The following is a 17,847-nucleotide window of genomic DNA, read 5'->3' as shown; positions in this document are numbered from 1 at the left end:
CGGGAGCCTCGGCCGCCTGCGCCCCCGGCATGTGCCGCGGCTGGGGACAGCCTCAGAGAGGCCCTGTCTGTCTCGGAAGGGGAAACTGAGGCCCGGTGAAAGGACCCCGTTTGCCCAAGATCACGCGGCCGGGCAGTGGCCGCCTTCCCTGGCCCAGCAAGTGAAGGTCACACTTTGATCAAAGTTTTCAGAGGGCACTCTGAGGGTTCCTTGTCTGGTGTACAGGTTTCCTGGCCTCCTTTGTTCCATCTTGCATTCACTCAACAAACGTTCCCCCCGGGGGCCCTCAGCTTGGCAGGCCCTACAGCTTGAGCAAAACATCCCAGTTCCCTCCTAGCAGGGGAGAGACCTAAATAGGTGAGTGGGTGCAGAGGGCTTGGGGAAGTGGAAAGTACACGGAGGGACAGAGGAACACAGGAACACAGGACAAAGGGCCAGTAAGGAGGCAACGGCCCGAGGCAGGAGTTAGCCTGGGGAGCTGGAGGAACATAAGTGACAAGGAAGGGGGAAATGAGGTGGGACAGAAAAGTGTGTCCCCAGGAGGCTCTCTGAAGACTTGGGTTCCGTTCCCAGCGTGAGGGGCCTAGGGTGGGGCTGGGGGAAGGAAGGGTCAGACTTCACTGGCTGCGGGTAGACAGTGGCCTCAGGGAGTCCAGGGACTTGAAACAGGTTCCTCTGGGCCTGGAGTCAGAGGCAGCCTGACAGAGAAGGTGCTGGATAAACGCCTGAAAGACAGCAAACACTTTGCCTCCCTGTCCCTCTCAGCCCACCGGGTGCCACTCCCAGCCCCTGCAGACCCCAGCCTGTGTCCCACTGCCAGAGACGAGGCCACAGGATGGGGCCACCAGTGACCCCACTCAGAGCTGCAGTTCCCCCACGGCCCCGGGGTGTCACGACAGTGGTGCCTGGACAGGTGGGGGGTTTGTGGCCCCCAGAGCCAGGCGTGGCACCGTGGTGTGACCCACGGGTGGGGGATGCTGGTGCCAGGGCCAGCTTCAAGGGCAGTGACCTGTGCAGTCACATGGCCGCCCATCAGAAAGGTCCCACTCTTGGGTCAGTGCTCTACCGTCAGACGTGAAATTCCTGATAACTTGAACAAGGGGCCTCAAAAATTCTCCAGCCAGTCTTGCCTGCTGTGAGATTCACAGAGGCCCCGGGATGGGCCTGTTTCTATGGTTGGGGACAGCGACAGAGGGAACCAGACCCTCCCTCTGCTTGCTTTTGCCCAAGGGTCACCCACGCTGATGGAGGAATCCCAGACACCGGCGTGGACAGGGATGGACTTTTGAAGAGGCCAAAACTACCTCCCCCGCCCAGTCACCTCCTCAGGGGGCCCTGGGACCTCGGGCCCTCCTGGATGGCAGCGCCCTGATTCGTTTCCCTCTGGATTGTATGTTGTGTATTTCAGGTTGAATCTCTTATTCATAGAAGCTCCAGGGGGCTGGGGACTGTTCTGTGCATCCCTGCGGCCTCCACGCCTAGAGGGCCCCAAGCGCAAGGGCCCTATAAATATTCGTCGAACGAATTATATTTATATATAAAACACAAATCATTTCGCTTCTTAGTGTGACGTGTTGCCGTACCCTAAGTTTAGGGTACATAAATGTTGACTCAGTGAACGTGGTGTTAATCCTTTACATGTAATTCACCGCACGGTGCCCTCCACGAGCGCAGGCGCCTGCCACCGCTGGGCACGTGGTAGGTGCTCAGGAAGGAACCTTCGCCCAGCGCCGACCCCAGGCCCGCACTCGCCCCTCCCCGTGCGCGCCCCGCCCCAGGGCTCCCCGGACTACGCTTCCCGGCGGACCCCGCGCGCCGGGGCGGGGCGGCCGGGGCGGCCGAGGCGGGGTCAGGGCCGGGGCGGGGTCAGGGCCGGGGGCGGGGCCGGCTACAAAGCACGGGGGCGGGCGCCGGGGCGCAGAGTGCCCGCAGCGCCGGCCCGAGCGCAGCGCAGCGCAGCGCGGCGCGCACGGCGGGAGCGGCCGGCGAGTGCACGGGCCCCGCGGCCGCCCCGCGTCCTGCTGCCCGCTCGCCCCCGCCGCCCCCCATGAGCGCAGCCCCGCGCGGCCCGGGTCCGTAGGCGGCGGGCGCCCCCCATGCTGCTGCAGCCCGCGCCGTGCGCCCCGAGCGCGGGCTTCCCGCGGCCGCCGGCCGCCCCCGGCGCCATGCACGGCTCGCAGAAGGACACCACGTTCACCAAGATCTTCGTGGGCGGCCTGCCCTACCACACCACCGACGCCTCGCTCAGGAAGTACTTCGAGGGCTTCGGGGACATCGAGGAGGCCGTGGTCATCACCGACCGCCAGACGGGCAAGTCCCGCGGCTACGGCTTCGTAAGTGGCCCCGCGGCCGCGCGCGCACCCGCCCCGCGCTTACCGCGGCCCGGGGCGCTGAGTCAAGCGGTGGGCGCACGCAGGGCCGCCCGGGGCCCCTCCGCCGGCACCTGCTGTCCCCCTCGGGCCCGGGGGCGGCAGTTCACGCTCCAGCCGGTCCCGCCCCGCACGGCCCCCGGCCCGTCTCCCTGCCCCCACCCCACGGCCGGCTTGAAAAGGAGAGGCGCTGCCTTCAAGTCGGACTCCTAAGTTTGTGGAGTGGTTTTGGGGGCAGATGACTGCTCTCGGGATTTCCTGGAGCAACAAGCGAGCGCGGAACGGAGGCTTCCCCCCAGGGCGCTTTGGAGCCCTTTAGCAACCCCCCCACGCCGCCATGTATTCCAGCAGCCCCCTCAGACGCCCCAAATAATATCAATTGAAGTAAAAAACGACTTGAAGACGGTCTCCTACTTCCCTTCTAACTGCATCGTCCCCAAACCCCTCCCATGAGGAAATTCACGGCCCCCACTGGCGGGCCGGCCAGGCTGGGGCCCCTGCCTCCCTTTGGGGGAGTCCCGTCTCCCCCGGGGATTGTTTCTGTCCTTGGAGGCAAGGTTTCCCAGCACTTGAACTTGGAGGGAGGAGCTGGAATCCAGGGAGCAGCTTTGTGGGAGGGCCCCAGCCGGGGTCAGAGGGGCCTTGGCCCAGCGCCCTGGGTAACGGGCACCGCTGGTGGAGGGAAGTGAGTGTGGTGCCAGGGCAGAGCCTTCTGCTCCCCCCGCCTGGCAAGGGAAGCCCCTGACACGTCTTTGCACCTCCAGGTGACTATGGCGGACCGGGCGGCCGCTGAGAGGGCTTGCAAAGACCCCAACCCCAACATCGACGGCCGCAAGGCCAACGTGAACCTGGCCTATCTGGGCGCCAAGCCGCGGAGCCTCCAGACGGGTGAGAGCCTGTGTTTTCCTTCCTGGCTCTTCTCGGTTGCTATATTCAGCGTCGGTATCTCGGTATCTGTTGGGTGGAAAAAGGCACCCCCCCATGCCCTGCCCCAGGAGTGGCAGGCGGCTATCACGTGCTTGCAGAGCCGTCACAGGGCAGTCATCCCCCAGCCTGGGGGCTGGACCCCTCTTCTGGCCTCGTGGGCCGGTGGGGCAGGGTGGGGAGGGTGCCTGACCCAGTTGTCAGCTGTCCTCGAGAGGGAGGAAGTTGGCCCCTGGAGGACCAACACCCGGGTCCCTTGGCCGGCCTCTGCCGGAGCTCGGGGTTCCCGTGGGGGTGACCTGGGACAGGGGAGGACAGCATTACCCTCTTCGATTAGAGGTGTGTGGCTGTGTGGTTATGCCCCCTGGAGTGAGGCCGAGTCCTTGACTGTCTCCCCTTTTAGGCTTTGCCATCGGCGTCCAGCAGCTGCACCCCACCTTGGTCCAGCGAACGTACGGGTGAGTGGATGAGGCCGGTGGGGGTGGGGTGGGGGCAGACCAGGTGGAGCAGGTGGTGGGCTTCCGGGGTCTCCCGGGGGGGTGCCCGTTGGTCCGAGGAGTCCTTCGCCACAAGACTGCCAGCCCACACATCGGTGTGCTGTTCGCAGCCTCTTTTCTCTGAGAGCTTTCAGGAACGTGGTTGCCTTTTGGGGGTGGGGGGGATGAGCTGGGAGGACTAGGGGAAGGTGGGTCGCATTTTCCACCCCTGGCAGAGGCCGCACCACAGAGACGGGGAGCATGAGCTCTGGGGCTGTGGCCTGGGTTCAAATCCCAGCTTCCCTAGTTGTGCGACCTCTGGCAGCTTCTGCCGCCGTCCGTGCCTCAGTTTCCTGCCCTATGAAGTGGCGGTGGTAGCGGCTCCTCAGGGTTCTAGGCGTGGAGGCCTTAGGATGGGCAGTCTGCAAGTGTTTGCCCACCTTCTTAGGAACTGGGCTGGCCCCTCTCACCTGCTCTGGTGCCCGACAGATGGTGGCAGCAGGTCACTGCCGACCGGGGTTCCATGTCTGTGAGAGGTGCGGGTGAGGATCAGGGCCAGGTGTCCCTGCCCGAGTGGGCCCGGCCTCTGGGCCTTTTGTCTGCCTGCTTTGGAGCAGCACGTCGCACGCTCCCCTGTCCGAGAAAGGCCTCCCGTCCCTCATTTTCTAGTAAGGCCTGGCAGCTGCTCGGAGGACACACACGCTCCGGGGGCACAGAAGAGCCTGCCGTGCGGTCTGACTCAGCACTGTGATTGACGCTGGCCACGTGTCCCAGTGGGAGAGTGTGTTGGTGGGGGTGGGGGTCCTGGGGGACATGGAGAGGGCAGTTATAGAATAGGTCCCCCTTTTAGGATGTTAGCACTTAAGCTAGCAGAGGCCAAGCCCCAGGCCTAGCTGTGTGCGTCGGGTCGTGAGTCTGTGTGCACACGCGCCTGGAGAGAGGCTGGGTCTGAGGGGTCACTCGCTCACGGGGGTGTTGGGGACCAGGGACTGGAGCAGGGTTGGGAGCTGGGCTCGGGTTGACTGGGCAGGTCAGCCAGGTGACTGAGGAGTTGCTGCGTGCCCGCGACGCGGGGTGCCTGCTTGGTGGATGTGTGTGAGCTCAGCTTCCAGTCTGTCCTGGGAGGGAGCTGGAGGGCGCTGGGCGCAGGTGGTTCCGGTGTCTCTCTCGCCCTGGGATCTGCCTAAGTGTCTGGAGCCGTCCTGGAAGGTGTTTGGGGACACCCCGAGCTTCCGATCGTCACCCCAGGCTCTTCCTCTTGGCATGCAGGCCACCCGAGGAGGGTGATCCCCATTTTTCATAGCCCTGGCTCTGTCCCCGGGTCCACACCAGGGCTGGGGGCCGGGGCCGGGGCCAGCTGCACAGAGATCAGGGCGTGGGCCTCGAGTGCGTGCAGCTCTGTCCTGCTTGAAATGCAGCAGGACCTCCCCTGGCCGAGGCCGGGATCCCTGCTGACCCATCTCTCGGCCTCTGGGACTCCAGTGTAACTCAGTGCTTGCCCCTGGAGCCTGTGGACCTGGGTTCAAATTCTGATTCTGCCGCTTACTGGCTGGGTCCCTTTGGCAAGTGAGGTCCTCTTCCTGAGCCCCCGTCTCGTCACCTGGAAAATGGGAATAACATCCACCTAACTGGGTGCCAGCATGGGGGCTGGGTGCTCCGTGCTCCCCCACTTCTACCCGTCTGTCCTCCCACAGCCCTGTGGGGTTGGGACAGATATTATCCTTGCTTCACAGATGGAGAAACTGAGGCAGAGAAAGGTGAAAGAAAGATTAACAACCTGTCCAGGGTGGCTGGAGTGAGGGGATTTGAACCCAGGCGGGCTGGCCCAGAACCCGCGCGCCACCATGTGAGGGTAGTTGGGGTGGGTCACGGATTTTACCGCCGTGTGCTCCTGACTTCAAGCGACAGTGTTTTGTAACTGAAGCTGCTGGCTGGCATTTAATACCTGTGACACCAAGGCGGCCTCCAGCTCTGTTTGTTGGTTGCCAAGGGGTGGGGACCGAAACAGGGACGCAGGGTCTGGAGGGACTGTCCAGCTCCTGGTTTCCAGCGGCCGGTGGACTGAGGTCTTGCAGCGTCGCCCGCCCCCCACCAGGCCCTGCTGGGAACCCGCGGGGAGGGCTCCTGGGTGTCCTGCCCAAGGGGTGGCCGGCCGGGCCGCCTGGTCAGCTGTCCTCTCCCAGCGCCCGCGGCCGCCACGGAGTTGGGCCGTCAGCGTCCCTTTTGTCTTTGCACACAATCGGCCGGGAGCCGGCCCGCCTGAGTCAGCGGCCGGTTTTGTCCGAGGGGCTGGCAGCGGGACAGGCTGCGGTTGGCTGAGGGCGCAGTGGGAGCCGGAGCCCGGGCAGCCCCAGGGGTGTGAGCCAGTTAACCCCTCTCCTCCCGGCTGGGCTTGCCCAGACCCTCTGGCCCCAACACGCCTTGGACGGCCCTAGAGACGCCACGGCCCACTTTTGGGCTGGCCCTACGGGACCCTGGTCCGGCTGGGTCGTAAACGTCGGGTGGAAAAACTTGCAGAGAACTTTTACACTGTATGGTTTTTGCCTGGATCCCCTTTCCTTGGTTTCTCTTGTCTTAAGTTGAACGGGATTTTTCAGGACGTGACTCGGCCTGTGCGTTTCAGTCGTGTACTTATATGGGGCGAGGCCTGGGGTTTGGGGGAGCCGGGTGACAAGTGGCTCAGTCACGGGAGGAGACAGCCACGGCCGTGGACTGCCCAGCCGAGCGTCTCTTTGCCGGCGGCTGGGGCGGTCAGCAGCCGGCAGGCGGGAGAGAAGGTCAGGGCAGCGTGGAGAGGGCTCATGTCCGGGCAGAGCCTGGTCCGACCTGGAAAGGGCCTCCTGGTGTCTCGGTGTCTGTCCGCGCCCGGACCTCAGGCCTGCCAGGGTCTGAAGTTTGTCCCAGGCCTGGCTGCACTTGCAGCCTCTTCTTGGGTTATTTTTGAAGGGCCAGCTGCTTCTCTGGGCACAGCCCTCCCCCATTCTTAAGGGGGCCTTGCTGTGGGCTACATGCCCGTTCACTGTGAGCCGTGCTCTGTGCCAGGCGTGGGGCCAGGCCCTGGGCCCCAGACGACTGGACAGGGTCCTGGGGCTGCTGGGTGTCCACTGGGCCGTGTGCTGGAGGAGGGACCCTGGGGTCTGCCCGGGCTCAAGGCCAGGCCCAGACCCTTCTCTCTGGGCTCATCCCCCCGTCTTTGTGGTGGGGACGGTGCCACCTCACAGGGCCACCTTGAGGACTGAGGGAGTGCCTGTGTGCAGGGCCTGTCAGCTGGGCCCTGGCCCACGGGAAGACCCGGGATTTGTCAGTGACGCGTCTATGGCAGCACTGTGATGGGGTCTGTTGCCCCTACTCCTGTGCAGGCCCCGGGGGAGGGGAGACTTGCCTGAGCTCACACGGCTTGGGGGCAGAGGCCTGAGTTGGGGGCTCTGACACCCTGGTTCCTTGACAAGGCCCCAGTGCCCCTCTCTGGCCAGCTGTTGGACAAATCAGAGCCAGAGACCCTAGGACTGAGCGTGATCGTGGGACCCTCTCCCAGGCATGTGCGCACCCCACTTGGCCTATGGTTTTGGGGACTCCTGTGACCTCCGTATGAAGGTTCTTGGTGCCCAGGTTGAGACTCGCCGCTCTCGCCATCACCAGGCCATGGGTGTGTGCTCACTGAGGGTCTGAGCGGAGCCCTGAGTCACCTGGGGGGTAGGGACTGGGGAATGGCGGGAAGATGTCTGTTTCCCCACAAAAGTGGAGACATGAGGCTGGGCAGAACATGAAGAGCTGTTCTCAGAAGCGTTCAAGCATTTATCGAGCGCCTGCTGTATGCCAGGCCTTGTGCCTGAGGTATTGGAATAAGCAAGACACCGTCGGTTCCCCGTCTCAGGGCACTCACTGTCCAACAGGGAAGCCAGACCATCACAGGTCCCTCCATGCACGGGGCCCGCTGGGTGATGGCGCGCCTGGCCGAGGTGGGGCAGCCCTGCCTTGTGGTTGTAACAGTGGAGAGACGATCTGTGTGTGTGACAGTGTCAGAGGCTTACACACCAGGACGTCCCAGAAAATGAGCGCACGTGAGAAATGGTGAAATCTGACCAAGACCTGGAGCCTCGGTGGTGGCAGTGTGCCGTGTCGGGTTCCTGGTTTTGATGACTTGCTGGGTGACATGAGGTCTCATCACTGGGGGACACTGCGGGAGGGGACACGGGACCTCTTGTACTGTTTCTGTGACTTTTTGAGATTTTATCATTATTTCATGATATGAAGTAAAAAAAAATAGAGCTGGGTGGTTCGCAGTGCCTTGGCGGGAGTCAACATCCTGGGGGTGGTCAGCACCTTTGGGTGGTCACTGCCATGGGGTGGTCAGCGCCTCGGGGGGTCAGCACCATGGGGTGTCAATGCCTTGGGGAGGGTCAGTGCCATGGTGGGGGTCAGGGCCTTGTGGAGTCAGCACCATGCGGGGTCAGTGCCTTGGGGAGGGTCAGCGCCATGGGGGGGTCAGCGCCATGGTAAAGGGGTTAGCACCATGGGGCGGTCAGCGCCATGGAGGGGGTCAGCGCCGTGGTGAAGGGGTCAGCGCCGGGTCAGCGCCATCGGGGGGGATCAGCGCCGTGGTGAAGGGGTCAGCGCCGGGTCAGCGCCATGGGGGGTGGTCAGCGCCGTGGGGGGCGGTCAGTGCCGTGGCGAGGGTCAGCGCCGTGGGGGGGGGGTCAGCGCCGTCGGGGGGGGTCAGCGCCGTGGGGGGGGGTCAGCGCCGTGGGGGGGTCAGCACCGTGGTGAAGGGGCGTCAGCGCCATGGTGAAGGGGTCAGTGCTGTGGTGACGGGGTCAGCGCCGGGGGACACAGCAGGAAGTGAGGTCTACGCCAGAGGCTGTGGGGTGGGCGGAAGCCGGCGTCCTCTCCCCCGTGTGGCGTCACGTGGCCTGTTTTTACTTTCAGGCTGTCTGGGGTGGCCCTGCCTGCTCCCCACACCGTGGCTTCCTGTTTGGCAGCTCAGTGGAGTGAGGCGTGGGCCGGCCTGTGGCCCTGGCGGGCGCCCGTGCACACCTGTTGTTTGTGCCCTGCGGCTGTAACAGAAACCAGCTCTCGGGGGCTCCTTGGGTCCCCCCAGGACGAGCTCCTCACCCGGCCCCACTGGCCCTGTAGGAGGGGCCGTTCTGCCGGGGGCTGGAGAGCCTCGTCCGGAAGCCTCAGGTCCAGGGAGAGAGGCCCGACCAGGGGCGGCCGCGGTGTCTAAATCGCCCCACGGTGTGTCCCGGATCAGGGGCTGCAGGGGGCACGGGCTCCCAGCTGGGCCGGCCCCCACTTCGTGCTGCAGTGGAGAGAGGAGCAGGGGGGAGTCTGTGTGACCCCTTGTGCTCACGGCTTTCCTCGTTGAGCCTGTTTCCCGTCTGCCACGTGGACGCAGCAATGCTCTGCAGGGCGCTGGGCGCATCCGGCTCCTTTTCACGTGGTGGAGCGAGGAAGCTGTGCGTTCATTCAGTCAGTTGGTTCGACAAATATTTGCTTGCTCTGTGCCAAGCTGGGGACACCGTGGGGATGAGGGGAGACCTGGTCCCAGCGTGTAATTACAGAGCATCCTGCAGTGGCGGCGAGGGGACGAACGATAAAGGGAATAATCAGGCCCCAGGGGGCAGCAGGCGCTGTGGAGGGAAAGGGGCAGGCGGGGGGAGGCAGACATGAATGGTGGGAGGAAGTGGGAGATGGGGGGCTCAGGGGCCCAGCTGGGGGACCTCGGCTCCTCGGTCCAGGGGAGCCAGGGGAGCACTGGGACTTTACTCTGTGACATGGGGCTGTGAGTGGAGGAGGGCTTGGTCATTGGTGTCTTTGAGGCGTCCTCTGGCTGCTTGGGGTCCCTGGACCACCGATGCCACGGCGGAGGCCCCCCCAGGGGACCTCGCAGTAACCGAGGTGGGAGGCCGTGGTGGCCGCCCTGACAAGCGCTGTGCTGGGAAGGGTGGGATTTTGAGTACATTTTAAGGAACGTGTGAAAGAGAGCAGTCCAGGAAGCTTCCAGAGCTTCGGGCTTGAGCAAATGGAAGGTCGGATTGGTCTTGGTGGTGGGGGGCAGCTGGCGTTGGGTGCAGTGTTGGGGGTTCAGGTTTGGACCGGTTCCGGAGGAGACGCCGTGCGGGGCCTGCCCTCGTCCCTCGGGAGAGGTTTCACCTGCTGCGTCCAGCTGCCCCACGCTTGCCTGTTGTCTGATGGCCCCACAAGGCCTGGATGTCCCCGCCTCTGGGGATTCCCGGGGGGCCCACGGGGGCCTGGTTTCCTGCCTCCCCTTCCCCTGGCCCCAGAAACCTGGAGTCCTCCCCCCCGGCCGCCGGCATCTCCAGCGCAGGGGGCAAAACCTCCAGAGAGCAGAAAAAGTGAAAGGGGCTCATTTGCTTTTTCATTTTTATTTTCGGGGGTGGCTTTACATTCAGAAAATGAGTCCTCCGGGGCTGCGGCTGGTTCCTTCTCGCTGAGAGTTCTGCTTTGAGTGTGTGGAGAGTCCGGGCGTCCGTCTCCGGTCGCCAGCTGCCCTTGGCTGTTGTCAGCACCCGTCGCCTGCCCCGGGGCTCGCAGACCCTGTGGCTCGGAGCCCCGAGACCTCTGCCTTCCAGAGGGGCGGGACCCAGTGGAGGCTCTTTCAGGCTCTGGGGTGCACTTAGTGTACAGATGGGGAAACTGAGGCCAGACAGGGTGGAGGCACGTGGACAGGCATGGCCAGGATCCAAACTTGGGCTTCTCGTCTCTGGACCCCTGGGTCTCCATCAAGCGAGTCAGCTGGGGTGCTCTGGCTGTGCGTTGCTGACCCCGGGTGTGTTGGGTCTGGGCAGAGACCTTGGCCCGTTCCCCTCTCAGCAGGGGGTGCCCTGGAGCCCGGGGAGGAGCTCCAGGCGGGCTCAGCCTGAGTGCATGTTCCTCTGGGGTGGTCTAGCCTTTTCAGCCTGGCCAGCTGCAGCCCCACACGGTCTGGGGGTTTGGGGTGTGCTTTGCCCTGGCCCCCGAGGGAAGCAGAAGCCCCCTGAGCCGTCCCTCAGGGCCCACGCGCCTGGCTGTGCTGGCTTCGCCCGCCTCGGCCCCCTTCTCTCCCTCTGCCTGGCTTTGCAGAGCAGTGGGATTCATTCTTCTGGGAAACAGGTGAGCATCGTGTGTGAGCGCCCCTGGGTCTCGGTGGAGGCGGAAGGTTTTCCGAGGAGGGTGAGGAAGCGTGGAGACCAGGCAGCTGTGGAGCTGGGGCTTCCAGAGAAACTGGAAGGGGTGGCAGTGCCGGGCGCCGTCCTGGGAGAGGAGCTGCTGGCCGTGGCTCTGTGTCCCCGGAGCAGAGACGGGCGCAGCGGGGGACTGTGCTGAGGAGAGGCTGCGAGACCCCAACCCTGCAAGTCCCAGCGATGCTGGGCCAGGCAGGAGCAGCCCTGGTGGGTGGTGGTCACCTGACTGCTGAGTCCAGATGCCTGAACCTGACTGTCCTGCTGGCTGGTCCGTTTTTCCCTCTGGGGCTCCGTGCTGCCCTCCCTGGGGCTGGGGTGGGACGGCCTACGAGAAGGAGGACTTTCCGTCTGTCCTGGCGGGGTGAGGGGGCGGGGGACTGTTCTCGCCCTCCCTGGGGCCCAAGGAGGGGGTTCTTGGTGCTGCTGAGTTCTCTGAGTGTGGAGAGCGTTAAATCCATGCGGCAGCCCCAGGGGGTCCCGCCCCACAGAGGGAATGTGGGGCACCAGGCACCTAGCAGGTGGCAGAGCCAGCCTTACACCGAGGCCTCAGGTTCTGCCTTCCCGGGGCTCCCAGCTGTGGCCCGCTGAGCAGAGCTGTGCCAGGCAGCGGCTGTTCCAGGGTGGGTTGCGTCCTCTGCTTCCGAGGGGTTGTGACCCCTGGCCCAGGAAGCAGTGGGGCCGCTGGGGGAGGGTCCTTTGTCACCGCAAGGCCCTCGGCGATGCTGTTCTGGGCCCTTGGGACCCAGGAGTCAAGGCCGAGTCCCTGCCTGCGTGGGGTTTATGTTCTCGTAGGAAAGACGGCGGAACAGCAGGTAAATGACGTGGTTTTGGGCCGGAAGAGGGAAATACAGCTGGCGGTGGGCGGGGCCTGTAGGCGTTGATCTGGGAAGGTCCCTGAGCAGCTGAGGTTTGAGCTGTGGGAAGAAGCCTGCAAGCAGCAGGAACAGCAGGTGCAAAGGTCCTGTGGTGAGAGGAGCCAGTAGAGTCTGGGGAACAGAAGGGGGATGGGGGAGGCATTGGTGGGGTGGAGATAAGCTGGGGAGGTAGGTTGAGCCCTGGTCGGGGGGGAAGCCCCTCAGAGACTTCCCTGGCTGGGCAGACCAGCCTACGTGGACACGTGGAATGTTGCCAGGCTTGTGCCCTTTCCAGAGGCCTGAAGATCAGGCACCCGGAGACAGCCTGACCTTTCCGAGGAGTAGGCGGGGAGCCAAGAAACCCGCTGGGCACACAGGCCCTGTTCCCCGGTGCCAGGCGGCTGGGACCTCTGCCTGTTGTGTGCAGGCCTGGGGCGGGGCGTGGGGCTGCCCTCAGACAGGGCCGGCCTGTGGTTTGGCTGGGTTTTCTTGCTCACCGAAGAGCTCAGTGGGTTCCCGCGTGTAGTGTGTGTGTGTGTGTGTGCGCGCGCACGTGTGCGCGCCCCCCCTCCAGCCCCGCCCTCCCTCCCCGCCTGGCCTCCGTCCCGGCCCCACCGTGGGCGTCTGTGGTCACGAGAGCGGTAAGAGGTCCTTGTCCTTGCCCTGTTCTCTCTGGTTCACGGCAGGGTCTCGCCCTGGCGTGGTGCCAGGCGCTTCTCCGTGGTGGGCCGTCCTGTTCCTTACAGCACGTTCGCAGCGCCCCGCCCTCCACCTGCTGGGTGCCCGGGGCACTCCCCACCCCGCCCCCGGTGTGACAACCAGAAATGTCCCCGACGGGGCCCAGTGTCCCCCGGGAGCGCCGCTGCTCTGGCGGAGGGTTTGGGTTCCCACAGCGGGCCTGAGGTCAGCCTCTGCGAGGCCGCTGCGAGACTCAGGAGCTCTGGGACCGGCTGAGTGCAGGGCCGAGGGGTGGGGTGGGGGGGCCCTGCCTGGTGGGGCTCTGCCTCCTTCTTCCCTTGCACTCGCCGGCGCTCTCGTCTGTCCCCAGGCCTCACCGCCCCCAGTGCCTTCCTTCCGTTCTGGTCCGAGTCTGGGGTGCACGCCGTCTGGGGGCCCGTCTCTGTGGACACGCTGAGCTCCGTGGCGGGGGCAGAACCCCCGGGGGCGGCCGGCTCTTGGACTGGGGCCGCTCTCCCACCTGGGCGGCCTCCTGGGGCCCCAAGCCGGCCCCTGAGGTGGCCCCAGCCCGCAGCCAGTCCTGTGGGCAGGGGTGCCGGGCGGCGTGTGGCCGGGGGAGACTGCTCTGCCACTCCCTGGCTGTGTGCCTGCCCAAGGCACCTGGGCCTCTCTGAGCCGCAGTTTCTCTTTCCGGGAAGCGGGGTAACAACAGTACCTACTTTGTGGCCGTGAAAAGCTTCGTAAGTTCTCTCTGGCTTCTCACCTGCAGGGTGTGGGGCAGAGCCCTCAGAGGTAGCAGGTGAATAGACGCAGACACCGTGTCCTCACAGTCGGGGAACAGGGGAGTCCCTTTCCTCCCCAGCCCAAAGAGTATCTGCCCTCACCGGGTCCGAGGTCCCCCGCAGGGCGGCTCCGTGGGGGCCGGTGCAGAGCCCTGGTCCTGGCAACGTCGGAAACACGGTAAAGGTTGACAGCTGCCTCGGCCGCCGGGGCCGTGAGGCAGGTGTGGCCTGAAGCCTGTGATTTTTGAAGTCCGAGTCCTTCTGCTGTGTGGACGGCGGGAGGCTCTGGGCGCAGCTGGGGCTCTCGAGCGCAGGAGTGTGTCAGGATCCCCGGAGGCGGTCTGTGGGGATCCACGCTGTTAGCAGATGCTTCGGGGCTGTCTGAGGCAGGGGCGCCCCTGCCCACGCTTGGAGAAGTTCTGAGCTCAAAGCTTCCGTGGCCTCCAACTGAGGAATGTTCTGAGGTTCCAGGAGCTCACATGGCGGGGGGCCGCTGATGGTCCCGGGGACGGCGGCATGGTGGGCACGGCACCCAGGCAGGCTTCATCAGGTCTCCTCGCTCCCTTCCCAGCCAGGAGGCCCTCGTCTTTCCCAGAGGGGCCTGTGCCCAGGGGACCGTGTTCTGTCAGCAGGGTGCACAGCACTTTCTACAGCCCGGCCCTGGGCGAGGCGCTGGGCGTCAGAGCAGAGCCCTCCTCACTCACGTGAGACCCACGGGAGACGGGCCGGGAGCTCGGGCTCCGTGAAGTTGCCGCCTCCTCCGGGAAGCCTCCTCTGACACCCCCCGCCCCTCACGGGAGTCCTGGCTCTGGCTCACGAGTTGGTGTGTTTGGGTGCCTGTTCCCCTCCAGAAATCCAGGCTCCGCGAGGCTTGGGGCCCTGCGGCTCCTGGCCCTGAGCACACCCGCAGACGTGAGACGGCTGTCTCAGTACAGATGCCGGCGCTGTTCAAGGCTGTTGTCCCCCTGGGGAGGAGGGGGCGGGTGGGCAGCAGAGGCTCCCGGAGCGGGAGAGGGAGCGCGGGTGCTGTGGCCCTGAGCCAGGGCGTGGGGTTCCTGGCGGAAGCCGCCTGGACCTCCTGACAAACACAGCGAAAGGTCAACCGTGTAGGTGTCGGGAGGCGCTGCCTGTCGCCAGCAGGGGTGTGTTGTCATGGCAACTGCTGGGCGCTGTGGTCTAGGAGAGCCAGCGGCTGAGGTGAGGGTGACGCAGTCAGGGGAGCTGTGACCCCTTGGGCACGCGGCCAGGTGTGCCCCAGACTCCCACCCCCAGGTGTTTGTGCCAGATCCTGGGGCCCCGGCGCCGTCATCCGCCCACCTCTGCCCTGGCCGGGTGGTTCCCTCCTGGCTCAGAACGTGTTCCTTATGTATGCGCCTTTATTATGGTGAAGTACCCGTAACCTAAAACATAACTGTTTTAAGGCATTAGGTGTGTTCATAAAGTTGTGCAGCCGTCACCACTGTCGAGTTCAGAACCTTTCATCACCCCAGAAGGAGACCCATAAGCACTCACTCCCCTTCCCCTTCCGGAAGCGCCTGGCAGGTTAAGCACTTGCTCGCTCTCTGGATTTGCCTCCTGTGGACATGTCGTATCAGTGGGATCATGCAGTACGTGGCCTTCTGTGTCTGGCTGCCTTCATTCAGCATAAGGTCCTCAAGGTTCATCCACGTTGTAGCAGGCATCAGAGCCTCATTCCTTTTTATGGCTGAGTAATATTCCATGGCATGGGTATGCCAGTTTGTTTATCCGTCATCACTGGAGGGACGCTTGGGTTGTTTCAACTTCTTGGCTGTTGGAAATAGAGCTCCTCCTTCCTGATTGTGCACATGAATCCATTCGCCTGGTAAAGATGGTCAAACCCACGTGTCATGCTCCCATGGCCTCCCTCAGCCTTTTCTGTGCTTTCAAAACGTTGCACCACACGAAGTTGCCGTCAGTCGACTCTTGGACCCGTAAAAATGGCAGTTCTGTGCTATTCGGCCTCACCCATCCTTAGCGTGGGTATAAATACACATTTGGTTTTTTTTTAGCATAAGCAGTATCACCATTTACCATAAATATCAGAGGTTTGCATAAACAGCATCTCTGTTCTGCTGCTTGGTTTTCGCTGCTGATGGTGCGGAGGGCAGGGGCGTGGGGCTGAGCTCAGGTCTCCTCTCGCTGCCGCGTGCGGGGTGGTCTGGAGGGACGTCGGATACTGCCCTGTCCTCTGTGGGTGACATTCGGGCTGTCTGGTTTTTTGCCGCTCCTGTAGGTGCTGCTGTGGTCCGCTGAGCACGTCTGTCCCTGTCGCAGGTGAGGGCTCCTCCTGCCTGTTGAGGGGGCCTGGCTGGGGGACGGGAGCACATGCTTTCAGGGGTCTGCTTGCTGCCCAGTTACTCCCCCAAAGCTGCCCCGTTCCTGCCCCTGCCAAGGGGATGAGAGCCTGGGGGGAATGTCTTCCTTTTTCTTTTCGAAGCAGCTTCTCTTCGGAGCAGGGGCGGGGCCTGGATCCTGGGCCCATCTTCTAGATGCAGCAGGAAACTGGGGTTCCATGATGCCCCCAGGGCACCCTGTTCTCTGTAACTCGTGCCAGTGTGGGAACGGGGGGAGGAGGAGATGCTGATGCTGAGGGACGTGGCGTCTACCCTGATGAGGTCGCTCTGTGCCCGGCACTGCCCAGCGTCTCCGGGCCGTGGGCGCTGCTGTTGCAGACGTGCTGTGAGGCTCAGAGAGGCTCAGCCACTTGCCCAGCGCTGCCCAGCAGCTGGTTGGCAGAGCAGATGCACACTAGTACTGCCTTCCTGAGCCTCGGTTTCCCCATCTGCGACATGTGGGGGTTCATCCCCGACCCGGAGGGCCGGGCGTGCTGCGTGCATGGTGCCCGCAGGAGGCGTGCCGTAAGCGGCGCCTCGGCAGCGGTTTTGCACATTAGTCTGTGTGCCGGGGGGGACCCGCGTTGGGGCTCAGGGGGTCTGGGGGTCCCAGCCCCCCGCCTCATCGCTGTGGGAACTTGGGGACGGCACTTACCCCGAGCCCCGTTGTTCTGTTGTGGAATGTGCCCACGGTGTGGAGGCCGGCCGGGGGGTCCGACCGGGCACGGTGCCGACGGCGTCTGTCTCGCAACGCAGGCCCGGAAGGCGGCGGCCGGCCGTGCTCCCCGGCTCTCACCGTCATCTTTGTCTCCGTCACCATCGTCACTCCTGTGTCCCCTCGTTCGTGTATTAATAGTCGTGGAGCGCCGACTGCGCCGGGCTCCGGGCTGTCGGTGGGGGGACTGAGCTCCGTGCGGAGCCGACGCTCTGGTCGGGGGAGACAGACGCTAAATAGGAAACTGTGTGGGGTGTCACGTGGTGGGTGGCAGATGTTGGGATGATGAGCAGGGACGTGGGGGCAGGACGGCCTCACGGATGACGTGCGACCTGGGCAGTCACATGGGGACCCTGCCGGAAGGGCCCACGCTGGGCGTGATGCTCTCCTGTCGCTGCCTTGAAATTCTTAGTCATTTTCAAAGTGCGCCCCCAAATCCTGTAGCCGGTCCCGTGGGGGTTGGGGGGGTGGGGCGGGCTCACGGAGAGGAGACTTGAGGACAGACTTGAGGGAGGGAGGAGGGGGTAGGGGAGAGTGCGCTGCAGGTGGCGCCCGGCGGAGCAGAGGCCGCATGGGAACATGTCTGGTGTGTTCAAGGAGCCACCCCTGTTGTCGCCCCCATTTTACAGATGAGGAAATGGGGGCGGGGGGGCTCAGCGTCCCCGGCTCTCCCGGCTCCTCCGCTCCGCCCGGAGCCAGCCGTGTGTGTGTCCCCGCTCTGCCGCCTGACCCTGCTCCTCTGCTTGGCCCGCAGGCTGACCCCCCACTACATCTACCCGCAAGCCATCGTCCAGCCCAGCGTGGTGATCTCGGCCGCCCCGGTCCCGCCGCTGTCGTCGCCCTACATCGAGTACACGCCGGCCAGCCCGGCCTACGCGCAGTACCCGCCGGCCGCCTACGACCAGTACCCGTACGCCGCCTCGCCCGCCACGGCCGCCAGCTTCGTGGGCTACGGCTACCCGGCCGCCGTGCCCCAGGCCCTCTCTGCCGCCGCGCCCGCGGCCCCCGCCTTCGTGCAGTACCAGCCCCCGCAGCTGCAGCCCGACCGGATGCAGTGAGGGCTGCGCCCCGGGACGGCCTGGAGGCCGCTGCCCCAATCCGGGACCCATCACGTCTCAAGGGAGGACTCAGGAAAAAAAACGACCGAGAGCCAGCTGAGGACGCGGCGCAGGCCCGCACACGCGCCAGCCTCTGCCTGCTGCTTCCCTGCCCGTCCCCGCGGCCTCCGGCGGGGCCGTCGCCACCGCCACAGACCCCCGCCGCCCCGCTCCAGGATGCCTTACTCCTACTCCGGGGAGACCTGCGGGAGCCGCGTGAACGACTCTTGATTGCAGCTCCCCGCACAGCTGTGGCCCGCGGGGAGGCGTGCGGGGACCCCACGTCCGGGTCCTCGCTTCCTACACGTGGCCCGCGGGCGGCCGCAGGCCCGGCTCCAGGGCGGCGGGCCGGAGCCGGCCACGTCCCTCCCTCCCCTGGAAGCCCCGCAGCCCTTTTCTGACCCTCGTCGTTTT

The 17,847-nt window shown here is 64.8% G+C and overlaps 1 protein-coding gene across 1 annotated transcript; it reads left to right on the top strand.

Moving 5' to 3' along the window:
* The first annotated feature begins 1,962 nt into the window (after positions 1-1,962).
* On the top strand, positions 1,963-17,598 carry RBM38 (RNA binding motif protein 38). Its single transcript, XM_058562423.1, has 4 exons — positions 1,963-2,333; positions 3,134-3,257; positions 3,697-3,751; positions 17,091-17,598. The coding sequence occupies exons 1-4, from the start codon at positions 2,097-2,099 to the stop codon at positions 17,392-17,394; spliced, it is 720 nt and encodes a 239-aa protein (XP_058418406.1). The 5' UTR covers positions 1,963-2,096; the 3' UTR covers positions 17,395-17,598.
* The last annotated feature ends 249 nt before the right edge of the window (positions 17,599-17,847 follow it).

This window comes from Diceros bicornis, chromosome 19 (assembly GCF_020826845.1).
Source record: "Diceros bicornis minor isolate mBicDic1 chromosome 19, mDicBic1.mat.cur, whole genome shotgun sequence".
In the NCBI taxonomy this organism is placed as follows: domain Eukaryota; kingdom Metazoa; phylum Chordata; class Mammalia; order Perissodactyla; family Rhinocerotidae; genus Diceros; species Diceros bicornis.
The sequence above is the reverse complement of the archived record's forward strand: the minus strand, read 5'-3'. Positions and strand labels throughout refer to the sequence as shown.